Source organism: Xenopus laevis, chromosome 1L, assembly GCF_017654675.1.
Source record: "Xenopus laevis strain J_2021 chromosome 1L, Xenopus_laevis_v10.1, whole genome shotgun sequence".
In the NCBI taxonomy this organism is placed as follows: domain Eukaryota; kingdom Metazoa; phylum Chordata; class Amphibia; order Anura; family Pipidae; genus Xenopus; species Xenopus laevis.
The window spans coordinates 228,232,997-228,258,061 of NC_054371.1; the positions used below are offsets into that span (position 1 = coordinate 228,232,997).

The 25,065-nt window shown below is 42.5% G+C and overlaps 1 protein-coding gene across 13 annotated transcripts in view; it reads left to right on the top strand.

The window, feature by feature from the left end:
• Positions 1–25,065, top strand: part of celf4.L (CUGBP, Elav-like family member 4 L homeolog) — a 675,257-nt gene that overhangs the window by 562,264 nt on the left and 87,928 nt on the right. For 9 of the 13 annotated variants that reach the window (XM_041582984.1, XM_041582991.1, XM_041582720.1 and 6 more), the window contains 2 exon segments: positions 14,155–14,283; positions 18,134–18,213. In XM_041582984.1, the coding sequence (XP_041438918.1) occupies positions 14,155–14,283; positions 18,134–18,213 (209 nt within the window). 13 annotated transcript variants of the gene reach the window in all.

Below are 25,065 nucleotides of genomic sequence, written 5' to 3' on the forward strand. Positions count from 1 at the left end.
GGTTCAATGTTGATAAATGCAAGGTTATGCACTTTGGCAAAAATAATATAAATACAAGTTATACACTAAATGGCAATGTGCTGGGAGTTTCCTTAAATGAAAAGGATCTAGGGGTCTTTGTAGATAACACGTTGTCTAATTCTGGGCAGTGTCATTCTGTGGCTACTAAAGCAAATAAAGTTCTGTCTTGCATAAAAAAGGGCATTAACTCAAGGGATGAAAACATAATTATGCCTCTTTATAGGTCCCTGGTAAGGCCTCATCTGGAGTATGCAGTTCAGTTTTGGACTCCAGTCCTTAAGAGGGATATAAATGAGCTGGAGAGAGTGCAGAGACGTGCAACTAAATTGGTTAGAGGGACGGAAGACTTAAATTATGAGGGTAGACTGTCAAGGTTGGGGTTGTTTTCTCTGGAAAAAAGGCGCTTGCGAGGGGACATGATTACACTTTACAAGTACATTAGAGGACATTATAGACAAATGGCAGGGGACCTTTTTACCCATAAAGTGGATCACCGTACCAGAGGCCACCCCTTTAGACTAGAAGAAAAGAACTTTCATTTGAAGCAACGTAGAGGGTTCTTCACAGTCAGGACAGTGAGGTTGTGGAATGCACTGCCGGGTGATGTTGTGATGGCTGATTCAGTTAATGCCTTTAAGAATGGCTTGGATGATTTTTTGGACAGACATAATATTAAAGGCTATTGTGATACTAAACTCTATAGTTAATATAGGTATGGGTATATAGAATTTTAATTAAAAGTAGGGAGGGGTGTGTGTATGGATGCTGGGTTTTCATTTGGAGGGGTTGAACTTGATGGACTTTGTCTTTTTTCAACCCAATTTAACTATGTAACTATGTAACTGGCAACCTTCAAGTGGTAGTTAAAAGTTAGCCAGTGGATAGCCAGATAGCCAGAGATATCCTGAAAAGATAGTTCTAGACTTGGGGTACCTAACCCTTTTTTTTTATTTGTGAGCCAAGTTGAAATGTAAATAGAGTTGAGGAGCAACACAAGCATGAAAATAGTTCCAGGGTGGTGCCAAATGAGGACTTGGGTTGGCTATTTGGTAGCCCCTATGTCAACTGGCAGCCTACAGGAGACTCTGTTTGGCAGTACACCTGGTTTTTATGCACCAACACTTGCCTCCAAGTGTGGGATTTAAAAATAAGCACCTGCTTTGAGGCCTCTGGGAGCAACATCCAAAGGTTTATGGAGCAACATGTTGTTCATGAGCTACTGGTTGGGGATCACTGGTCTAGACCTGCATATGTAGTGGCGTAGGCAGAATTATTGTAACATATGGTATCCCAAAACCCAGAGCAAACCACAAGGTTGGGTTTCGGCTTACACTTCTGCCTATAGCAGCCGCCTTTGGCTTCAGGAGGAGCCCTCCGCTACTCAGATGCCGCCAGGTCTTAAAGGACCAGTAACATCAAAAAATGAAATTCTTTTAAAGTAATAAAAATATAATGTAATGTTGCCCTGCACTAGTAAAACTGCTGTTTTTGCTTCAGAACCACTACTATTGTTTATATAAATAAGCTGCTGTGTAGCAATGGGGGCAGCTATTCAAAGGAGAAAATGCTCAAGTTACACAGCAGATAGCAGATAAGCTCTGTAGAACATAATGCTATCTGTTATCCATTATTTATCCTGTGCCATATAGCCGTTTTTCAATTTCCGCCATTGCTACTCAGCAGCTTGTTGATATGAACTATAGTAGTGTTTCTGAAGCAAACACATCAGTTTTACCAGCGCAGGGCAACACTACATGATATTTTCAGTAACACTTTCAGTTTTTGGTGTTACTGGTCCTTTAAGGACTCCATCGACGGGCCAATAAAAGCTGCGGACAGACCGAGTCAGCAGCTCATTGGCCCGTGTTGGGCCATCCAACGGGCGTCCCTGCTCGATATCTGGTGGAAAGTCAGCCAGATGCCAATCGGGGAGGTTAAAAAATCCCATCAGATTGCGGTCCCGCGATGACCGTCCGCTTGGCCTCCATTGTGATTCCATCGATGGGCCAAAGGGCCCATGTTCGGATTAGCCCGATATCGCCCACTTCAATGTGGGCATATCGGGGAGAGATCCGCTCGTTTGATCTCCCTGTGTATGGCCACCGTAACCTTAACAGTGAGAGAACCAAGGTGGAAGCTCTGGGCAGGCAAGGGAACCATAATGTATACAGGAAAAAAGGGGAACAAGGAGCATGTTCAAGGGACAGGCCGGGTCAATACCAAACAGCCAATATGGTACCAACTCTTTGTACTCTCTGAATGTGGCTCGGGGGTACAAAAGTTTTGGGGCCCCGTTCTAGGGTTTCATATGTATTGGCATAGCCAGTGTAATCCTTAAGTGGTGTCTTTAGTGCTTCAAATGTATTGGTGTAGCTAGAGATTTCCTAAAGTTAGTAGGTCTAGGGTTTCATGTTGATTTGTGTAGCCAGTTTTATCCCAAAGATTGGTCTCTTTGCAGCCACCTGCTAAGCTTCATTCCTACATGTTATTAGACAGAGTATGTGAATTTCATCAAACTGTGAAATGTATAATAATAATATTCCACACAGGGGCAGCGTCTATTGTATTTATATTTCCCCTTTAAAGACGTGAAATGATTCAAATAAAGGGAGCAGTAAATGAACTGACCACATTTCTGGTTTGATTTCTGAATGCCCTGGTGGTGCTGTATCTCCTTTTACAGACTGGTAACAAGAATTTCACATAATCCCCTATACAATTAAACATAGCAGAGCAATCTCATTACGCAAGACGTGCTTTGCCAGGATCCTGTTTAGCTTCTATCAGATGCCTGATTCCCAGCCAGTTATGAGCTTGGCACTCCTGTTGCGCGACACTCGTTCTCTGCCTCGGGGCTTTCGTAATGGGCCATTCACCAAGGGGGATTATTCAGGTGCTGCTCAATAGAGCATATACTAACACATCGAATGACCCATTGCTCGGGATTAAATATGCCACACTCCACTAACACGAGGCATTTTATGTACTCTATTGCTTTGCGAGGCAATCACACCAGCAGGAGAGTGGAACAAGGGATGGCAGTGGCAATGATACAGATCTGGAAATATTGGGCATATATATAGTCAACTGTCTTATTTCCCACCCAGACGCAGATCGCTGCGCAGCAATGGTTTCATAGCACTAGCGTGAGCTTGACTGGGGCTTCCAGACAAATTTTATTCTACTTAGAAATGTACAAAATCACTGAGGAGATGTTTTCTGACCCAAGTTCCCAGATATTTATCATTGTATAACACTCCTGATATTCAAGGGTATCCCAGATATTTATCATTCCTCTTGATATCCGAGGGTATACCACATAGTTATCATTATTCCTCTTGATATCTGAGGGTATCTCAGATAGTTATTGTTCCTCTTGATATCTGAGGGTATCCCAGATAGTTTTCATTGTTTCTCCTGATATCCAAGGGTATCCCAGATAGTTGTCATTGTTCCTCTTGATATCTGAGGGTATCCCAGATAGTTGTCATTGTTCCTCTTGATATCTGAGGGTATCCCAGATAGTTGTCTTTGTTCCTCTTGATATCTGAGGGTATCACACATAGTTGTCATTGTTCCTCTTGATATCTGAGGGTATCCCAGATAGTTGTCATTGTTCCTCTTGATATCTGAGGGTATCCCAGATAGTTATCATTGTTCCTCCTGATATCCAAGGGTATCCAAGATAGTTGTCATTGTTCCTCTTGATATCTGAGGGTATCCCAGATAGTTGTCATTGTTTCTCTTGATATCTCTGGGGTATCCCAGATAGTTATCATTTCTCCTCCTGATATCCAAGGGTATCCAAGATAGTTGTCATTGTTCCTCTTGATTTCTGATGGTATCCCACATAGTTATTGTTCCTCTTGATATCTGAGGGTATCTCAGATAGTTGTTGTTCTTCTTGATATCTGAGGGTATCCCAGATAGTTATCATTTCTCCTCCTGATATCCAAGGGTATCCAAGATAGTTGTCATTGTTCCTCTTGATTTCTGATGGTATCCCACATAGTTATTGTTCCTCTTGATATCTGAGGGTATCTCAGATAGTTGTTGTTCTTCTTGATATCTGAGGGTATCCCATATAGTTGTCATTGTTCTTCTTGATATCTGAGGGTATGTATCAGATAGTTATTGTTCCTCTTGATATATAAGGGTATCTCTCAGATAGTTATTGTTCCTCTTGATATCTGAGGGTATCCCAGATAATTTTCACTGTTCCTCCTAATATCCAAGGGTATCAAAGATAGTTGTCATTGTTCCTCTTGATTTCTGGGGGTATCCCAGATAGTTATCATTGTTCCTCCTGATATTCAAGGGTATCCCAGATAGTTGTCATTGTTTCTCTTGATTTCTGGGGGTATCCCAGATAGTTATCATTGTTCCTCCTGATATTCAAGGGTATCCCAGATAGTTGTCATTGTTTCTCTTGATTTCTCGGGGTATCCCAGATAGTTATCATTGTTCCTCCTGATATCCAAGGGTATCCCAGATAGTTGTCATTGCTTCTCTTGATTTCTCGGGGTATCCCACATAGTTATCGTTGCTTCTCCTGATATCTGAGGTTATCCCACATAGTTTTTGTTCCTCTTGATTTCTGAGGGTATTCTAGATAGTTTTTCATTGTTCCTCCTGATATCCAAGAGTATTCCACATAGTAATCATTGGCTAGACTGATATCCAATATCCAAGGGTAGCCCAAATAGTTATCATTGTTTTTGCTGATAGCCGAAAGTATCTCAAAATTATGAAGAAGCAAAGCAATTTTTTATGCATTTCTATTTCTATTTACATTTAAGTAGAAAAAAAACATTTATAGAGCTTTGAATCATTCACCCTCCCATTCCATTTGGATCCGTGTAAGTAAAATTTGGGAAATTCTCCAAGCGGAAAGAATAATTAATTCCCCTTTTTATTATTTTTTTCCCTGCCGTTTATGTTGTGTCCCCAATACACCAAACAATAACAAAGGGACAGGGAAACAGTTCTCATTTCTTATTATAATGCCGATCTTCTTGTTCTCTGCCCAGAAACGAAATGGCCCCGGTCATCTGGCAGCAAACTGGCTGGCGACTGGATCGTCATAAAAAAAAACGCCAGCGCAGAGAAAATGTAAATATTTAATGAAGTGCCGCACCAGGAGATGGGCAGTTGTTCATTAAGGCCTGATTGGCGGTGCCGCTAGTGCCCAACAGGAATCATCAGTTCCTAATGAACAAGTCATTTAATATGTTTCTATTTTCACTGTAATCTGACCAATCAGCCGCCTGCACTTGTCACATCCCACCTTTCCTCATGTTTGTTGTTTTAATATAACCTGAACTTTCTTATCTACAAGTTGCCCACCCGCTTGCCCATTTTCTGATCTGGGGGGCCGTGAGCTATGCCAATGCCTGTGCCATGAAACATGTGTATTATCCTGAAGCACCCATGGGAGTCAATTCATAAATTCTTTCTTCAGACCCAGCCCAAAGTTCCGTTAGGGTGACATTTCTGTCCTGGGTACCCCTGGATATCGGTAACCTTGTTATGAGCTAAGGGGGCCGAGTCTGAAGGTCAGTTAGGGGGAGATTTGGGGTGAGTGCTTATTTGTACCCTGGGTACCCCTGGAACTATAGCAGGGTGACTGTTACCCCAATGTTTCTATTTATCTGTAACCTTGTTATGAGCTAAGGGGACCCAGTCTGAAGGCCAGTTAGGGGGAGATTTGGGGTGAGTACTTATTTGTACCCTGGGTACCCCTGGAACTATAGCAGGGTGACACCCCAATGTTTCTATATATCTGTAACCTTGTTATGAGCTAAGGGGGCCCAGTCTGAAGGTCAGTTAGGGGGGGATTTGGGGTGAGTGTTTATTTGTGCCCTGGGTACCCCTGGAACTATAGCAGGGTGACTGTTACCCCAATGTTTCTATATATCTGTAACCTTGTTATGAGCTAAGGGGGCCCAGTCTGAAGGTCAGTTAGGGGGAGATTTGGGGTGAGTGCTTATTTGTGCCCTGGGTACCCCTGGAACTATAGCAGGGTGACACCCCAATGTTTCTATATATCTGTAACCTTGTTATGAGCTAAGGGGGCCCAGTCTGAAGGTCAGTTAGGGGGAGATTTGGGATGAGTGTTTATTTGTACCCTGGGTACCCCTGGAACTATAGCAGGGTGACACCCCAATGTTTCTATATATCTGTAACCTTGTTATGAGCTAAGGGGACCCAGTCTGAAGGCCAGTTAGGGGGAGATTTGGGATGAGTGTTTATTTGTACCCTGGGTACCCCTGGAACTATAGCAGGGTGACACCCCAATGTCTCTATATATCTGTAACCTTGTTATGAGCTAAGGGGGTCCAGCCTGAGATCAGTTAGGGGGAGATTTGGGGTGAGTGCTTATTTGTACTCTGGGTACCCCTGGAACTATAGCAGGGTGACTGTTACCCCAATGTTTCTATATATCTGTAACCTTGTTATGAGCTAAGGGGACCCAGTCTGAAGGCCAGTTAGGGGGAGATTTGGGGTGAGTGTTTATTTGTACCCTGGGTACCCCTGGAACTATAGCAGGGTGACACCCCAATGTTTCTATATATCTGTAACCTTGTTATGAGCTAAGGAGCTCTAAGCACAGGTTGATCCTCCAAGGTAGACTTAATATTCAGTGCATTACTAACCTTCCACCCCCTTCCTACACACAATTTCATCTCTGCAAGTGGCCCCTCTATACACAGGGCCCAGAGCAGCCAACTGTGCTTGGACCCCCTGATTATACGTGTGGCTGTGCACAAGTGCTGCTGTACCATTAGATTACAGTAAGTACAAAGAAAACACATGATCCAGCGCCGCACTGTAAGCCCTTAAACCTGGTGCCACGGCGCTGAGAGACAAAGGGAAAAAAATATAGATTTGACTGCCTATTAATTTAAATCAAAGCCCCAGAAGAAGCCAATGAACTGTAATTTATGAGCTGTCAAATCCTGAAAAATTCCTTTTGACACTTTGTACTTTCGGTTATTACAGGCTTTCCTGCGGGGAGATGGCGAAATCCTACACGGAGCCTCATAATACAGAAAGCCGGGGGTGGAGCCATAATTATGTTTTCAGTTTGGAACCTTCCATTTCCCCCATTTAATCATTTCACCTGCGCACCTAACTCCCTATCAATTTGAGGGTCAGGGGGTGACCCGTTCGGCACAATTCATTCTTGCGACGCCGGAACAATAGAGACAGAAAATGTATAGCGATATAAATAGGCTCTGATCGCTGCCGGAACCTTGTTCCGAAAAATACAATATAAACTCCAATTCTGTTAACTCCTTCTCTGCCGCAGACACGTCATGGGAGTAAATAAAGGCAGACTCATAGGAAAGGAATGTATTTAAAGGGAAACTACACCCAAACGCAGTTTTTTTGCACAATCAACATGTCCCCGATATTAAAAATATTCAGGGAAATGTATTTGTAAATGTAATTGCTATTGAAAGCCGTGCCTGTCTGGCTGATTCGATGCTCAATGATCGCCAACCAGTTGCTCGTGAGTAACATGTTGCTCTCCAACCCCTTGAATGTTGCTCTCAGAGTCCTCAAAGCAGGGGCTTAATTTTGAATCCCAAGCTTGAAAGAAAGTTTTAATTGAATAAAAACTAAGTATAGTGCCAATAAGAGCCTCCTGTCAGCTGCCAGTCCACATAGGGGCTATCAAATAGCCCATGGGACTTATTTCATTCTTGTGTTTCTCCTCAACTCTTTTTACATTTGAATGTGGCTCACAGGTAAAAAAAAAAAAAAGGTTGGGGGCGCCTGCTCCAACTGCTGCAAAAAATGTTGCAAGTCAAGTGAATAAAAGACCTGGAAGAGAACAGGGCCCTAGGGCCTAACAATTGGTTCAGCCTGATTTTGTCTATATTAGAGATGCTTAGATTTCAATAGGCAAAAATGTTTTTTTTTGGGGTGGGGGATCCCTTTGATTCCATGAGGTGCACTTCTGATTGGTGCTGAGCAGATTATTGTTACTAAATATGGTAAATTTTTATAAAATAATGGATTTTGGTCATGGAATTGTTTCCTGTGCCTTGCTGAGCTTTCTTACCAAAATGCCTGGACCCGGGCAAGCACAGTTCCAGCTGCAACCCAATGGGGCCATTTCTTTGACCCTAAAAGCAAGTATAAAGCACTGCGTATCTTGACAGCGCTATATAAATAAATGATGATGATGATGATGGTATAACAACACTAAGGGGTGCAAATGTGCCAGGGGCATAAGGTAGCCCTATACTTGCCACCTGGATACATGCTTCCCCTTCCCCACCCCTAATAAATGCAACTGGATCCCTGGGAGGAACATACAGTAGGTTTCTGCCAATTCTTCAATGTGCAGACTGTACCCCTGTTTGTGCACTTTCCGCCTTGCACTTGTTATATGACCCCCAAGACTCAGTCTAGACAAGCAATGCAACAGCCGATAGTCAGTAAAGTGATATGGCAACACCAACTTCCCTAGGCAAGACATATGGCAACATTGAAAAAAATTGGTGGAATTACACTTATAGCTTTTGTCTAAAAACTATGGAGGCTGCTAATTAAATTGATGGCTGTTCTGTGTCTAAAAAGGCTATTTTATCATGCAAAGGAATATGCGTATTAACAGCTGATCTTGGTGATGCTGCTGGAGGATGCTGGGAAATGTAGTTCAGTCGCAGATGAGGCTCCACAGGTTGCAGATGTCACAGTATCTCTGACTAGGAGAACAGCACCAGGCATTACAGATGAAAAAAAACAGGAAAAAAAAGATTAGAGCAGCCATCAGGAGAGAGATCCATTCAAAAGCCATAAGAGGCGACGGGGAAGGGCGCGCATGGTTCATTTAGATCAGCCTCCGGGGTGTCATAAGGCTCCAAGAGCTTCACAAAGTGCTGCTGAGCGACTTAAGAAACTCCGGAAGTGTTTTAATGAACCATTTCTCCCCAAGCCCTGGAGTGCCTGATCATTGCTATTATACTATGAAAAATAACCGCACACCAAGGAGCATAGCGATTTAGAGGCTTCCATTGGCTTGGGGTGAGGCCAAATTTCCCGTCGTTGCTTGATTTTGCTCGTGATGGATTCTTGTATTTACATCTTTGCTTGCATATCCAAGCCAGCCCTGATTACAGGAATCACGGGCAAACCTAGAGGCTGGAACCCTTCTGAGTGCCATAAAAGACTCTGCGTTATGGTGGCCCCAATGTTTCTGACCTCCGATAATGAAACCAAAGGAAGGAGAAGTTTGAGGCTCAGTCCAAACCTCTTGCTCAAAATAGTTTAAAATGAGGTCACATAGCCGGCTTTTACCCAAAGCTCTTTAGCCTTAAGCATCTGGCATAGGGCAGGTAGTAGGTACAAAGCTGTATTTCCAGAGCCTCAAAAGAGCAACTAGAAGCTGCTAGAGCTCTATAATCATAATATAAATAGCCCTTTAGATGATGTTGAATGGCAAAAGAAGGGTCCCAGTTTGGACAATACTGATATACAGTATAGTGTTACTGTCTCCGCCCTTCTCCATCCAGTTGTCTCCATTTTGCCCTCACCCACCTGTTGCTATCTGTATACTTTCTCCATCTTGCCCTATTGTTGAGATCTTACCCAACTGTCTTCACCTTGCTCTAGAGTTGACATCTCACCCTGCAGTTGTTATCTTGTCCTACTGTCTTTCTCTTGACCTACAGTGACTTCTATCCCCCAGGTACCAGGGCAGTTTGTTTTTTTAATTCCATAAAGGCAGTTCTTTCTATGTCTCTGACTCACTAAATTGGTAGTGAAACAGTAGGAACTCCCATCAATGCCATGCCATATGCCATATTTTGGTGTTGTTACAGAACAGCAGTTTTAAATATGGAGAGTATAGGACTGCTAGGAAGTGTAATATAAATACAGCTTAGAGTAGGATAAGATAAAGATAGTAGGACAAGATGAAGATAGTAGCACAAGATGAAGATAGTAGGACAAGATGGAGACAGTAGGACAAGATAGAAACAGTAGGACAAGATGAAGATAGTAGGATAAGATGGAGACAGTAGGAGAAGATGGAGACAGTAGGACAAGATAAAGACAACAGAACAGGATGGGAAGATGGAGACAGTAGGGCAAGATGGAGACATTAGCACAAGATGGAGACAGTAGGACACATTGGAGACAGTAGGGCGAGATGAAGACAACTTCGGAGACAGTATGGCAAGATGAAGACAGTAGGACACAGAGACAGTAGGGAAAGATAAAGACAGTAGGACAGTATGGAGACAGTAAGGCAAGATGGAGACAGTAGGGTAAAATGGAGACAGTAGAATAAGATGGAGAAAATAGTACATGGTAGGAACAGCAATGGAGATAGTAGAGCAAGATAGTGAGAGTAAGAGCAGATAAGAACATAGGGAAAGATGAGACAAGCAGAGTGAGATGGAGACAGTAGGGCAAGATGGAATCACTGAAGTGATTGACTATTACGGATATTTGTATTCCTATGATGGAGGATGTAGTTCCATGACTGTTGTTTTTGAGTTGGAGTAATGTGCCCTTTCCATAAAAAGCAACATGGCAGCTCTCAATGAGTACATATACATATACAGTGGCAGAGAAGGAAGGTGCTTCATTAATATACAGTAAGTGACACTTTCCTTTGTAAAATGAGGAAACAGATAAAAGATGCACACTGTTTATAATTCTGGTATTTTGTCCCCTTAAACAACGGGGAAAACTGGAAGTGGATGAGCCTCACGCTTGAGAAAGTCACGGATCCATGTTAAATTCTCCCATCTTTATTCCCCTCTCAAAAGAAATTGAATTTTTAAGCACCCCGAACAAGGGATTAGCGATTGGCAGCTCCTCCGCTCTTTGTCTCCTTTTTTTTTTCCTTTCCCCCCCCCCACCCTTTTTTTGCGAATCCTATTTAATCACAGAGTTTAATATTAAGCGAGGTCTGGCTGCGCCGTCTGTCTGGGCGCCGAGCGGGAATGATAGAGACGAGGGAAGGGAGATAGCACTTAAGTTGGAGCAATTGTGAAGAAGCGTTTCAATTACCCTTTGTGAAGTCTTGAAAGAGCCATCGTTAATTTGATGTGAAAAGTCATTAGGGCAGAAGCGAGGGGGAAAATATGGCCCTTTTTTCTTTTTTTTTAACAAGTCGCATCAGCGCGCTCGTATTTTGCACTGAAATATAATGAAATATCTGCATAAAGATGATTGTTTCCCATAGTCTTCTATATAGAAATAAACCTATGGGATGTATATATATATATATATATATATATATATATATATATATATATATATATATATATATCCCTCCCATCATGCCCCTGTCTATAGGTTTATATACACAGGCCCCCCAGATTTAGGTGGGCCCCCCAGGGACAGATCAGGCCGTTTAGTCTGGATGCTGATTACATTGTATATACAGAGGCCCAAGGAATCCATCACCTGAGCAACGTGTTTTATCATCCTGTCATACACACTCCTGCTCTACATGACGGCAGCCTGTTCTAAGAGGAAGCAATTAATGATTTGTTTTAGCTTATTGCAAATTACTTAATTATCTCCCCTACCACCAGAAAATTGCCTGCGCTGTTCGGGAGGATGTTTTCCCCAATTCACGTGGAGGGATTAAGAAGTAACTGTGATCCTAATTGGTTGCACGAAGTTGGCAGGGTTAATGGCAAAGGGTTAACCCCTTCAGGGTCTGCAGCTCCGACGCGGGAAGTGGCCGGGATCCAAAGGGGAATAAGATTGCAGCAAAGCCCCAAATTCACAGGGGTATCAAATAGGGATGCACCGAATCCCCTATTTGGGATTCGGCTGAACACCCGAATCCTTGGTGAAAGATTCAGATGAATACTGAACCGAATCCGAATTTACATATGCAAATTAGGGCCAGGAAAGGAAAAAGTGGAAAAACATTCTTCTTTTGTGATGAAAAGTCATGTGATTTCCCTACCTGCCCCTAATTTACATATGAATATTAGGATTTGGATTTGGTTCAGACAGGCACAAGGATTCAGGCGAATCCAAATCCTGCTGAAAAAGGGCAAATCCCGAACCGAATCCTGGATTTGTGTTATCCCTAGTATAAAACTAGAGCATGTTCTATTTAATGAAGCTGACTGGAAGGGTTATTTACTATAGAGGGGGGATAAAGGGCAGAGGGTTAGGATTAGGGTTAGGGTTAGGATTAGGGTTAGGGTTATAGTTACCTCTACCCAAGTCTGCCTGTGCTCTGCACCTTGCACCAGAAATCCCAAATTGAGGTGTAGACATCAGCATCTGGGGGCGCAGGCCAACTCTGTCCCTATGGCAGCTGCTACAGATGGAGCCAATGTTCCCTGCTGCTCCATTTCTTGTACATATGAAGGAATCAAGAATAAGTCAGTGCTACTATATGTTCATCGGGGGGCAGTCGCTGGTCTCTATGCTCTGAAATGGAGTGCAGAGGTCTGTGGAAATTCATTTAGGCTTTAGTCATATAATACCCCCTGTATGTTTAATGTATAAAACACACAAAGGCACTAGCCCACCCTATTATCACTAGAAGGGGGTCTATATATAGTGAATAAAGTAATATATAACATATAGTGAATAAAGAAATTCATATATAATATATATTGAATAAAGTACCCCCTCTTGTAAATTCTAAGAATATTATAAGTTGCCAAGGAGTTTTTATACAGGTCATGGAACTCCGAGGTGACTTATATTATTATAATACACAAGTTTCTGTGAGTCATGTGACAGAAATGACATCAGAACTCACTGTTTAGACTGATGACATCAGAACTCACCGTTTATAAGGATTTAATTTACAAGATATTCATGGCTTTTGTGTATTATAAGTATATCATTTTTAAATAATTCCACTATTGGAGATTCGGCCAAATCCCTGAATCCTTGGTGTACAGATTTGTCCGAATACTGAACCGAATCCTAATTTGCATATGCAAATGAGGGTCAGGAAAGGAAAAAGTGGAAAAATCAATTCTTTTGTTACAAAAAGTCACGTCATTTCCCTACCCTCCCCTATTTTACATATTCAAATTAGGATTCAGATTCAGTTTGGCCAGGCACAAGGATCCTGCTGAAAAAAAGCCAAATCCTGGCCTAATCCCAAACCGAATCCTGGATTCAGTGCAACCCTATATAATTTACAAGATATTCATGGCTTTTGTGTATTATAAGGATATTGTAAGTTACTGAGGAGTTCCATGATCATATAAAAACAAGGTCATGGAACTCCGAGGTGACGTGTAATAACCTCATATTTTGCAACAGGGGGTACTTTATTTATTATAATACACAGGTTTCATTGAGTCATGTGACAGAAATGACATCACTAAGCTCCGATTATAACCGATGTCATCACTGAGCACCGTTTATATACCACTTACAGGATACTCATGTGTATTATAACCCCATTATATCTTGGCTTTAATAAAGGTATGGTTCTCCTTTAACTTTTAGCATGTGATAGAATGGCATCCTAGCAACTTTTCAATTGGCCTTCATATTTAATTTTAATAGTTTTTTTAATGACGTGCCTTCTTCTTCTAATTCTTTCCAGTTTTCAGATGGGGGTCATTGACCACATATAAAAAAACAAATGCTCTGTAAGGCTACAAATGTATTGTTATTGCTACTTTTTATTACTCATTTTTCTATTCAGTCCTCTCCTGTTCATATCCCAGTCTGTTATTCAAATCAGTGCATGGTTGCTAGGGCAATGTGGACCCTAGCAACCAGATGGCTGAAATAGCAAACTGGAGAGCTGCTGAATAAAAAGCTGAATAACTCAAAAACCACAAATAGTAAAAAATTAAATCCAATTGTAAATTGTCTCAGAATATCCCTCTCTACGTCATACTAACAGTTAATTCAAAGTTCCTTTAAGCAGGGACATGTAGAACCACAGTTACAGGCACTAGAGTGAAGTAGTTGTGATGGCAGATACAGTAGACAGTTTCAAGTAAGGGCTGGCAGTTAGACTGGTAAAACAATCCACCCTCATTCACTTTCATGTACAAAATATTATATGACGTGTAAATGAGCGTTCCCCATAAAAAATAAGCTTCAGTTAATTTCAACATCTGGGTGTCCCCAAAATATGGTAAGCATCTCTTAATTTTGTTCCAGAAGACAGAAAACTCTTCGTGGGCATGCTCAATAAACAGCAGTCTGAGGACGACGTGCGCCGGCTATTCGAAGCTTTCGGGAACATTGAAGAGTGCACCATCCTGCGAGGCCCCGATGGGAACAGCAAAGGTAAAGTCATTGGCCCATTATATCTCTGGCTCTGACCCATCCTGGGAATGACTGCAGCGGGGGTCAAGCAGGAATGACTGCAGCGGGGGTCAAGCAGGAATGAGTGCAGCAGGGGTCAAGCAGGAATGACTGCAGCGGGGGTCAAGCAGGAATGAGTGCAGCAGGGGTCAAGCAGGAATGAGTGCAGCAGGGGTCAAGCAGGAATGACTGCAGCAGGGGTCAAGCAGGAATGACTGCAGCAGGGGTCAAGCAGGAATGAGTGCAGCAGGGGTCAAGCAGGAATGAGTGCAGCAGGGGTCAAACAGGAATGAGTGCAGCAGGGGTCAAGCAGGAATAACTGCAGCGGGGGTCAAGCAGGAATGAGTGCAGCAGGGGTCAAGCAGGAATGAGTGCAGCAGGGGTCAAGCAGGAATGACTGCAGCAGGGGTCAAGCAGGAATGACTGCAGCAGGGGTCAAGCAGGAATGAGTGCAGCAGGGGTCAAGCAGGAATGAGTGCAGCAGGGGTCAAACAGGAATGAGTGCAGCAGGGGTCAAACAGGAATGAGTGCAGCAGGGGTCAAGCAGGAATGAGTGCAGCAGGGGTCAAGCAGGAATGAGTGCAGGAGTTCAGGGGGTGGGAGCAGTGCTGCGGGCAGGGGGCCACTGCAGGATGGGAAGAAAAATTTAGGGTTAGTGCATTAGGGTTTGGGTTAGATATGCACAGATACATACCCCTAATCTGCCACAAACCCCACCCACTTCCCGAAAATTCCACCACACTCCCACCTTAAAGGGTTTGTTCACCTTTAAATTAACTATTAGTATCATGTAGAGACTGACATTCTGAGACAATTTTCAATTGGTTTTCATTTTTTTTTATTTGTGGCTCTCGGTTATTTAGCTTTTTATACAGCAGCTCTCCAGTTTGAAATCTGGTAACTGGGGCCAAAATTCCCCTAGCAACCATGCACTGATATGAATAAGAGACTGGAATATGAATAGGAGAGGATTGAATAGAAAGATGAGTAATAAAAAGTAGCAATAACAATACATTTGTAGCCTTACAGAGCATTTGTTTTTTAGATGGGGTCAGCGACCCTCTTTTGAAAGCTGGAAAGAGTCAGAAGAAGAAGGCAAATCATTCATAAACTATAAAAAATAAATAATGGAGACCAACGGAAAAGTTGCTTAGAATTGGTTCTTCTATAACATTAAAATTTCATTCAAAGCGACGCCCCTTTAAAACCAGTATTTGTTAAAGGGATAATTGATACATGTTTCAGACTATGATTCTGCAACTCCCAGCACCCCCCATAATCCTTCAGGTGTCCCTGTGTGTAGTTCAGCTGTATCCCGACAGACTCCCGTTGATTGCTTTGGGGTTGGAGAAGAAGAGAAGTCAATAAAATGCACATGACAGGGGATTCTGGATGATTTCCACCTCCTCCTTACTGAGCTGTAGCTTTCTAGGAATTCTGAGTCACAGTCTAATGATGTGAGCGGCATCGATCTGTACATTGTGCAGTACATCACCGGGGAGAGAGGTCTGGCTGCTGCTTGTCACCGCATATATATGACAAGCCTATTGCTTTATTGCTTTATTGCTTTATTGCTTTATACAGCACTACTGGATGAAACTCCTGGAAAGCTCCACAGGACTGGGAAACAAGAGGCAAGTCAGCAGCAGCCCCTGTGTCATTTGTGTCTATAAATGTAGATGTATTCTGCTTCCCCTGAACATCGCTGCTGCTGCTGTATCACGATTTAGGGTCTGATTCTCTTGGACAAATATTCCTGCTGTACAGATAACTATTCCTATTGGTCAGTTTTACCCATAATGGAGCCGCAAAAATGGTTGAACTTATGGACGTGTGTATTTTTGCAAAGTCATCTATGTTACTAGAGCAGCTCTAACAGAGAATGAATTATTAATTAATGAATGAATAGATTAATTAAATGATGGTAAATGATAAAGGTTTAGTACTTGGGCAGCCTTGATACACAATCATTCTATTAGGGTGGCCCTAATAAAGAGTTCATACTTGGCGTGCCCCGATAAAGGGTTAACACTGATATTGAGATTATGCTTGGGTAGAAATGATAAAGGGTTAATATTTAGTTTGCCCCAATAAAAGGTTTATACTTGGGCATCCCTGATAAAGGGTAAATACTTGGGCATCCCTGATAAAGGGTTAATACTTGGGCATCCCTGATAAAGGGTTAATACTTGGGCATCACTGATAAAGGATTAATACTTGGGAATCCAAGATAAAGGGTTAATACTTGGGCATCCCTGATAAAGGGCTATTACTTGGGCATCCCTGATAAAGGGTTAATACTTGGGAATCCAAAATAAAGGGTTAATATTTGGGAATCCAAAATAAAGTGTTAATACTTGGGAATCCAAAATAAAGGGTTAATACTTGGGAATCATAAATAAAGGGTTAATACTTGGGAATCCAAAATAAAGGGTTAATACTTGGGCATCCCTGATAAAGGGTTAATACTTGGGAATCCAAGATATAGGGTTAATACTTGGGAAACCAAGATAAAGGGTTAATACTTGGGCATCCCTGATAAAGGGTTAATACTTGGGAATCCAAGATAAAGGGTTAATACTTGGGCATCACCGATATAGGGTTAATACTTGGGCATCCTTGATAAAGGGTTAATACTTGGGAATCCAGGATAAAGGGTTAATACTTGGGCATCCCTGATAAAGGCTTAATACGTGGGAATCCAAAATAAAGGGTTAATATTTGTGAATACAAAATAAAGGGTTAATACTTGGGAATACAAAATAAATGGTTAATACTTGGGAATACAAAATAAATGGTTAATACTTGGGAATACAAAATAAAGGGTTAATACTTGGGCATCCCTGATAAAGGGTTAATACTTGGGAAACCAAGATAAAGGGTTAATACTTGGGCATCCCTGATAAAGGGTTAATACTTGGGAATCCAAAATAAAGGGTTAATACTTGGGAATCTAAAATAAAGGGTTAATACTTGGGCATCCCTGATAAAGGGTTAATACTTGGGAATCCAAAAGAAAGGGTTAATACTTGGGCATCCCTGATAAAGGGTTAATACTTGGGAAACCAAGATAAAGGGTTAATAATTGGGCATCCCTGATAAAGGGTTAATACTTGGGAATCCAAGATAAAGGGTTAATACTTGGGCATCCATGATAAAGGGTTAATACTTGGGAATCCAAAATAAAGGGTTAATACTTGGGAATCTAAAATAAAGGGTTAATACTTGGGCATCCCTGATAAAGGGTTAATACTTGGGAATCCAAAAGAAAGGGTTAATACTTGGGCATTATTTAGCTTTTTATTCAGCAGCTCTCCAGTTTGCAATTACAGCAGACTGGTTGCTAGGGTCCAAATTACCATAGCAACCATGCACTGATTAGAAAGATGAGGAATAAAAAGTAGCAATAACAATACATTTGTAGCCTTACAGAGCATGTGTTTTTTAGATGGGGTCAGTGACCCCCATTTGAAAGCTGAAAAGAGTCAAAAGACGAAGGCAAATAACCCAAAAGCTATTAAAAAGAAAGAAAAAATGAGGGCCAATTGAAAGGTTGCTTAAAATGAGTCATTCTATAACATAATAAAAATGAACTTTAAGGTTTACATTTGGATTTGAAGACTGTAAGCTCTGTTGCCATGGATTGGGGCAAGACTGTGAGTATATTGGTGGCACCCATAGGTTCATTAGAATGTGTTGTGTCTGCAATAAGCGCAGCTCTGCACCTTGGATTTCTTATCTGTGACCTGCAATTTTTCACCTGATCCCGTAACCGTACTGCTAACACTTTCCCAAACCCAGGGGTCTGACCCTTGTTATTTTCTCCCTGCAGGGTGTGCGTTTGTGAAATATTCATCCCACGCGGAGGCACAGGCAGCCATCAACGCTTTGCACGGGAGCCAGACAATGCCGGTGAGTAGATGCGATTAACCCCCACCGTTGTAGCCTGCAGCATTGCTCTCATTTACACAATCACCCCGGGGATACGGGTACATACGGTCCTGCAGACTGGTGTAACTAAGACTCACACGCACTTACAGGACTCAAAAGTATTCACTCTGTTTTCTATAAGACTTGTGGTCACAGAACCCCTCAGTGACTTCTAATATCCTTATCGTTTACAGTAGGGGGTACATTATCCCTTATAATACATGAGTGATACTCAGAGTTCCCTGTATAACTCAGCCTGCAGCCTTGTACCTTTATACGGTCACTGAACAAGCCCTCAGTGACTTCTAATATCCTTATCATTTACAGTAGGGGGTACATTATCCCTTATAATACATGAGTGATACTCAGAGTTCCCAGTATAACTCAGCCTGCAGCCTTGTGCCTTTATATGGTCACAGAACAACCCCTCAGTGACTTCTAATATCCTTATCATTTACAGTAGGGGGTACATTATCCCTTATAATACATGAGTGATACTCAGAGTTCCCTGTATAACTCAGCCTGCAGCCTTATGCCTTTATATGGTCACAGAACAACCCCTCAGTGACTTCTAATATCCTTATCATTTACAGTAGGGGGTACATTATCCCTTATAATACATGAGTGATACTCAGAGTTCCCAGTATAACTCAGCCTGCAGCCTTGTGCCTTTATATGGTCACAGAACAACCCCTCAGTGACTTCTAATATCCTTATCATTTACAGTAGGGGGTACATTATCCCTTATAATACATGAGTGATACTCAGAGTTCCCTGTATAACTCAGCCTGCAGCCTTGTGCCCTTATATGGTCACAGAACAACCCCTCAGTGACTTCTAATATCCTTATCATTTACAGTAGGGGGTACATTATCCCTTATAATACATGAGTGATACTCAGAGTTCCCTGTATAACTCAGCCTGCAGCCTTGTGCCCTTATATGGTCACAGAACAACCCCTCAGTGACTTCTAATATCCTTATCATTTACAGTAGGGGGTACATTATCCCTTATAATACATGAGTGATACTCAGAGTTCCCTGTATAACTCAGCCTGCAGCCTTGTGCCTTTATAAGGTCACAGAACAACCCCTCAGTGACTTCTAATATCCTTATCATTTACAGTAGGGGGTACATTAGGTACCTAACGTGTTCCATGCATGACGTCTGATCACCACGTGTGATGTTCTAATCTTGTAGCAAGTGCAACTCACAGGAATATGAGAGGAGAAGAGAGAGGAAAGGCTGCACTACAAGTCTGATCAGGCTGAATACTAATGAAGAGCAGAGCATGTGAAATTCTTTTAAATTATGTACAAAATCTTTGAATATTTTAGTGTTTACAGAAGTGCTTGGCATTCTGCTGCTTGCTCCATATAGATACACATGATGTCTCTCTCCTGGTAAATCACTCACATTACAGAGGTCCCAAAAGGCATAAATAGTAATGTTTTCCACACTGACAATTTCCAAAAAAAATAATATATATATATTTATACACAGCAGCCTTGTACTTGTAGCACTGATGGATTTGGGATCTGCACGTGGTGGTGCTCTACACAAAGGACAGCAGGTATAGTAGGACTGTGTAGAGACAGTAGAGCAAGATGGAGACAGTAATGCAAGATAGAGAAAGTAGGACAAGATGGAGACAGTAGGACCTGATAGAGACAGTAGGACCAGATGGAGACAGTAGGACAAGATGGAGACAGTAGGGCAAGATGGAGACAGTAGGACCAGATGGAGACAGTAGGGCAAAATGGAGACAGTAGGACAAGATGGAGACAGTGGGACCAGATGGAGACAGTAGGTCAAGATGGAGACAGTAGGACAAGATGGAGACAGTAGGGCAAGATGGAGACAGTAGGGCAAGATGGAGACAGTAGGGCAAAATGGAAACAGTAGGACAAGATGGAGACAGTGGGACCAGATGGAGACAGTAGGTCAAGATGGAGACAGTAGGACAAGATGGAGACAGTAGGGCAAGATGGAGACAGTAGGACAAGATGGAGACAGTAGGGCAAGATGGAGACAGTAGGGCAAAATGGAAACAGTAGGACAAGATAGAGACAGTACACAAGATGGAGATAGTAAGGTAAGATGGAGACAGTAGGGCAAGATGGAGACAGTGGTACCAGATGGAGACAGTAAGACCAGATGGAGACAGTAGGACCAGATGGAGACAGTAGGGCAAAATGGAGACAGTAGGACAAGATGGAGACAGTAGGACCAGATGGAGACAGTAGGGCAAAATGGAGACAGTAGGACAAGATGGAGACAGTGGGACCAGATGGAGACAGTAGGTCAAGATGGAGACAGTAGGGCAAGTAGAAGACAGTAAGGCAAGTAGGAGACAGTAGGACAAGATAGAGACAGTAGGCCAAGATGGAGACAGTAAGACCAGATGGAGACAGTAAGACTAGATGGAGACAGTACGACCAGATGGAGACAGTAAGGCAAGATAGAGACAGTAAGACGAGATGGAGACAACAGGACAATATGGAGGCAATGGGGGAAGATAGCGACAGCAGAGTAAGAAAAGTGACAGTAGAGAAAGATAGTGACAGCATGCAGTACCCCGACAGATTACCAGAGGTGGCAAAAAACTGCTTAATAACTCTATGGAATTCTTTTTCAAGTAGAAATATGTGTATGAGGTGGCAGTGAGTATGGCGCCTCCGGGTGGCAGTGAGGGCAGAATCGTCCCTTGGGCAAGATGGGAGCAGAGGGAATAGAGACAAATGGTTAAAGTAGGATTAGATTCAGATTTGGGGTATGACAGTGACATGGGGGTGAGAGGGCAACCGTTGGGCAAAATGGCGGCAGTAGGATAGTATGAAGTCAGTAGGACATAGTGCTGACAGTAGGGTTAAATGGCAAATATCGGGTACCAATAGTATAGAAGGACAGAAGGACAAGACAGAGACAGGAGGACAATATGACGAGTATCACTTCATATCAGTCCTGTTTAACCTGCAGGCCTTTCACTGTTGTTGAAATACAATTCCCGCACCCTCTGGAGGAGTCGCATTGTATCATAACAACATGTAGGGGCCCATTGGACTGACCACGTCTAATTCCTATAGAAAGTGACTGCAGAGAGTCTGCTCGGCGCTGGGTCCTCATTATTCCTGTCAGGTCTCCATTTCCCCTATATCTCGGCAGCTGTCAGGATTATTACTGCTCTGTGGATTTCTCTTCGCACAGCATATGTTGCCTCCTAGTTTTGGAAAAAGGCAACTTTCTTTAATGAGAGTTATTTCCTCCCAGCTCCCCAGATACAAGCCACATTCTCAATTTAACGCTACGGATAGTTCTCACTTTCTATTGGCTCCCAAAGTTTCCGTTGAGGGGCCGAGGTTCTTGTTAAAGAGAAGAACTTGCTGTACAAGGCAGGGGGGCGAGCATAGACCTGTATATGTTAAAGGATGAAGCTTTGGCTTTGTTGCAGTGGGTTTTCTACACTATATGACCAAAAATATTATCTACAGTGATGCATTGTTGTAGTTTGATGGACAAGTGTGGGTTTGGCAGATGCCTGAAGAATCCTATCTACCTACCTACTTGTGTAAAGTTTGGTGAAAGAATATTAATGGTCTTGGGTTGATGGAGGAGTCTTAATAGTCTTTGGCGTTTTCCGGAGTTTGGGTTCAGGTTGAAGTGAAAGCCAACTTCAGTGCACAATGGAATTCGTGATAATTCCATGACTCCAACATGGTGTCTTTGGTTTGGGGGAAGACATTTTTCCCTTGATTCAGCATAATAATGCCCCATCTACAGAGCCAGGTCCCTACAGGATAGGTTTGCTGAGATGTGAAGAACCTGACCGAGCCCTGATCTCAAACCCAACTGAACCTCTTTAGGATGAACTGGAACCCCGACTGTGAGCCTGATCCCCAACATCAGTGCCCAACCTCATTAATGCTCTTGTGGCTGAATGGAAGCAACTCCCAGCAACAATGTCCCAACATCTAGTGGCACCTTCCCAGAAGTCAGGGCTTTAGGTACTGGTGCCCTCAGACATCTTTAATCTGTTGTTTAACCAACCTTCCACCTGGACTGTTGACTCAATGATTCAAGTAATACAAAACCATGACATGGGATCAGTTATATATCCCTGACTTGATTGGTTACTTACCCCCCCAGGAGCACTTTCATAGAAAGTGTTTACTGAGCCTTGATGTCTTCATCTGGCATCATTGTGGTCACTCCAAAAATGTTAAACACAATCGCATCCAATTCATAAAGTACAAGTACATGTTAAATACATTAGATGCACTCAGCACAAATCCAGTTGTGGTTGCATTTAAATGGCCATTATTATAATATTATAATATCCGATCTGTGTGCTTCCATTTTTATCCATGGGTGGGCTTTATAACTGGGTGTGGCCCATCTCTGATAGGATAGCAGAGCATTTAGCCTGCCAAGACAGAGCCTCTCCCTTTAGCTCCATGCACATGGCCCCAACCCTACTGTGCCAGCTTGTCATGAGGTTGGTGTTTCTAAAAGAGCCTTTGAAATGGAACATTCCATTATAATAATTATTTCAGGCACAATCTGATATCTTTGGGACACAACTGGGCTTTTGGAGCATTTATCCTGGGTTTCCATTGCTTCGAGTTACAACCTGGGAGGTGAATGGGGCCTCTCATATAAAAGCCTGTGCTGCAATGCTCATTTGTATGTTATTAACAGCTCTTGTACAACATTCCCCGCACCTGAACACTTTCAATAAAAACAGAAAGTAATCAGGAGCAACAAAAAGTCTCCTTGAATATAGAGGCACCTTTGAGTCACACACGGCTGCTCCCAATAAAAGAAGAACATATTTTGCGAAAACAAGATATTATCATCCCCTCAACGCGTGTGACTGAGCCAGCTGCCTGGCAGATGCTGGGAAGACGCTTCCCCTCTCCCTTTTTGAACTTAAAGACAAAGACGCTCCTGGCTTGCCATCAGCTCGGAGAAGGGAGCAGAGCGGAATGTTAATCAACCTCCCCAAACCCTGAGGTTCCTTGCTGAGGGGGGAAACTCTGTCGGCTCTACAGAGACCTCCTGGATTCCTCCAAATGAAACTGTCTGCAGCTTGTCAACTGCTCCCTGGACGTTGGGTTCTAGGCCTGTATGTGTGAAACTGCCTGTCGTGCATTCATCAACTGTCAGCTTACAGGTGCTCTGCCAGTCTGCACGCCAACAGCCAACTCTACATGATCATGTATCTGTATTATTGTGATTATTATAACAGCAACAACAACAACAACATATTCAGCAGGTCTATACCTAAGGGTGCATGGAAAGGAACATACCATACATAACAATACATACCATACATAACAAGTCTTCAAAGGCTTCCAGTCGAATAGGGAACAGGAGTGAGACAATAGCTAGGTGGCTATTACGTTCAGAGCTGCTAATAAGGAGACTTTTTGATTGAGCAATGCCATGCGACAAGGCAGATCCCTTAGAATTCTTTAAGGAAGCTGGAAGGTAGAGAAGAGTTTTAAGGAAAAAAAGTGGTTAGAACATATTTGGTTTGCAATGTAAGGAAGGCGATTGTTATAGAGAGAGTTCTACAGGTGAGGGCCAAGAGTTCACATTTTATATGAGATTTTTAAGATAATAAGAGGTAGCCAAGAATTTGAAGAGAGTTGCAGCATAGAGGGTTTAACCTGAGGTCGATCTTGTAGTCTCATTCAGGATGGACTTGCCAGGTCACTATCAAGCAGGTTGTATTAGTAATAGACAGGGTAGGGATAATGTGCGTTGGGAATTACATCAGTTCTGCTGGAGCTTTAGGAAGTGAGAGGACATCCGAGAGGATACTGTAGAGGTAATACTTACTGTATGGGAGAAGCAAAAAGTGTCATCAGCAAAAGTATAGTAGTATAAGCCAGAAGAGAGAAGAGGTTGGCCTATTTTTTAGTGTATAGGGAGAAGATAATGGTCCAAGGAGAGAACTCTGAGAGACTCCAACAGAGGCATCAAGTGATCCTGGAAAGAGACAAAGAGTGGTATAGGACTAGAGGCAGGAGGTTTGTACCTTGTATGATAAGAGAGATCAGGATGTAGAGAATTGATTATGATGACGAGGATGACAATGATGATGATGATGATGCAATGGGCCAAAAGCAGCAGAGGGGGATAGAGGAGAAAGGGTCAGTCGGGGTGGTAAGAGAAGGGGATTAAAGATGTGGAAAAGGTTTTCTGAATGTAAAGCTAATAATGCGGTAAAATATACATTCTGTCTAACCTGCAGACCTCTAAGAGGATCTGTTTGAGTTACATTTAATAAAGATAAATATTTATGGAGACTCTCCCTCTGTAGGGGAGGTACACTGTGTTGATGAAAACAAAAGATCATTTTCAATATTTCCACTAGGCACCCCTAAAAAAGGAAAAAAAAGAGGAGAGGGGAAAAAACTTTCCATTAAAGGTGGTGCCAAATGTATTGACACCCCTAATGAAATTGCCATTCCTTGTTCTGTAAAGCTTAGAATTGATCAGTGGCTGTGGGTGCAGATAGGCAGCCATGTTGCTGGGCCTGACATTGGCTCTGGCTGAGTTATATGTGGCAGCATTAACAAGTCTAATGAAGATGTTTGTTTCAACTCTACTTAGAAAGAAGAAAAAAACCTTGAGCCGCCGCTCACCCGCCTCCATTTTGCACATTTACAGTCTTTCACTGGTTTAAGTGCACTCGGGACGTGTATAAAGCCTCTTGCTGAGGGGATAACTGGCTTCCCTGTTGTGCTATTGGTCATCCGAACGCCAGGAATTCAAAGTCGTTTTGTTTCGAGCAGAACTGGAACTGCTCTACGCTCGTCCGTTGAG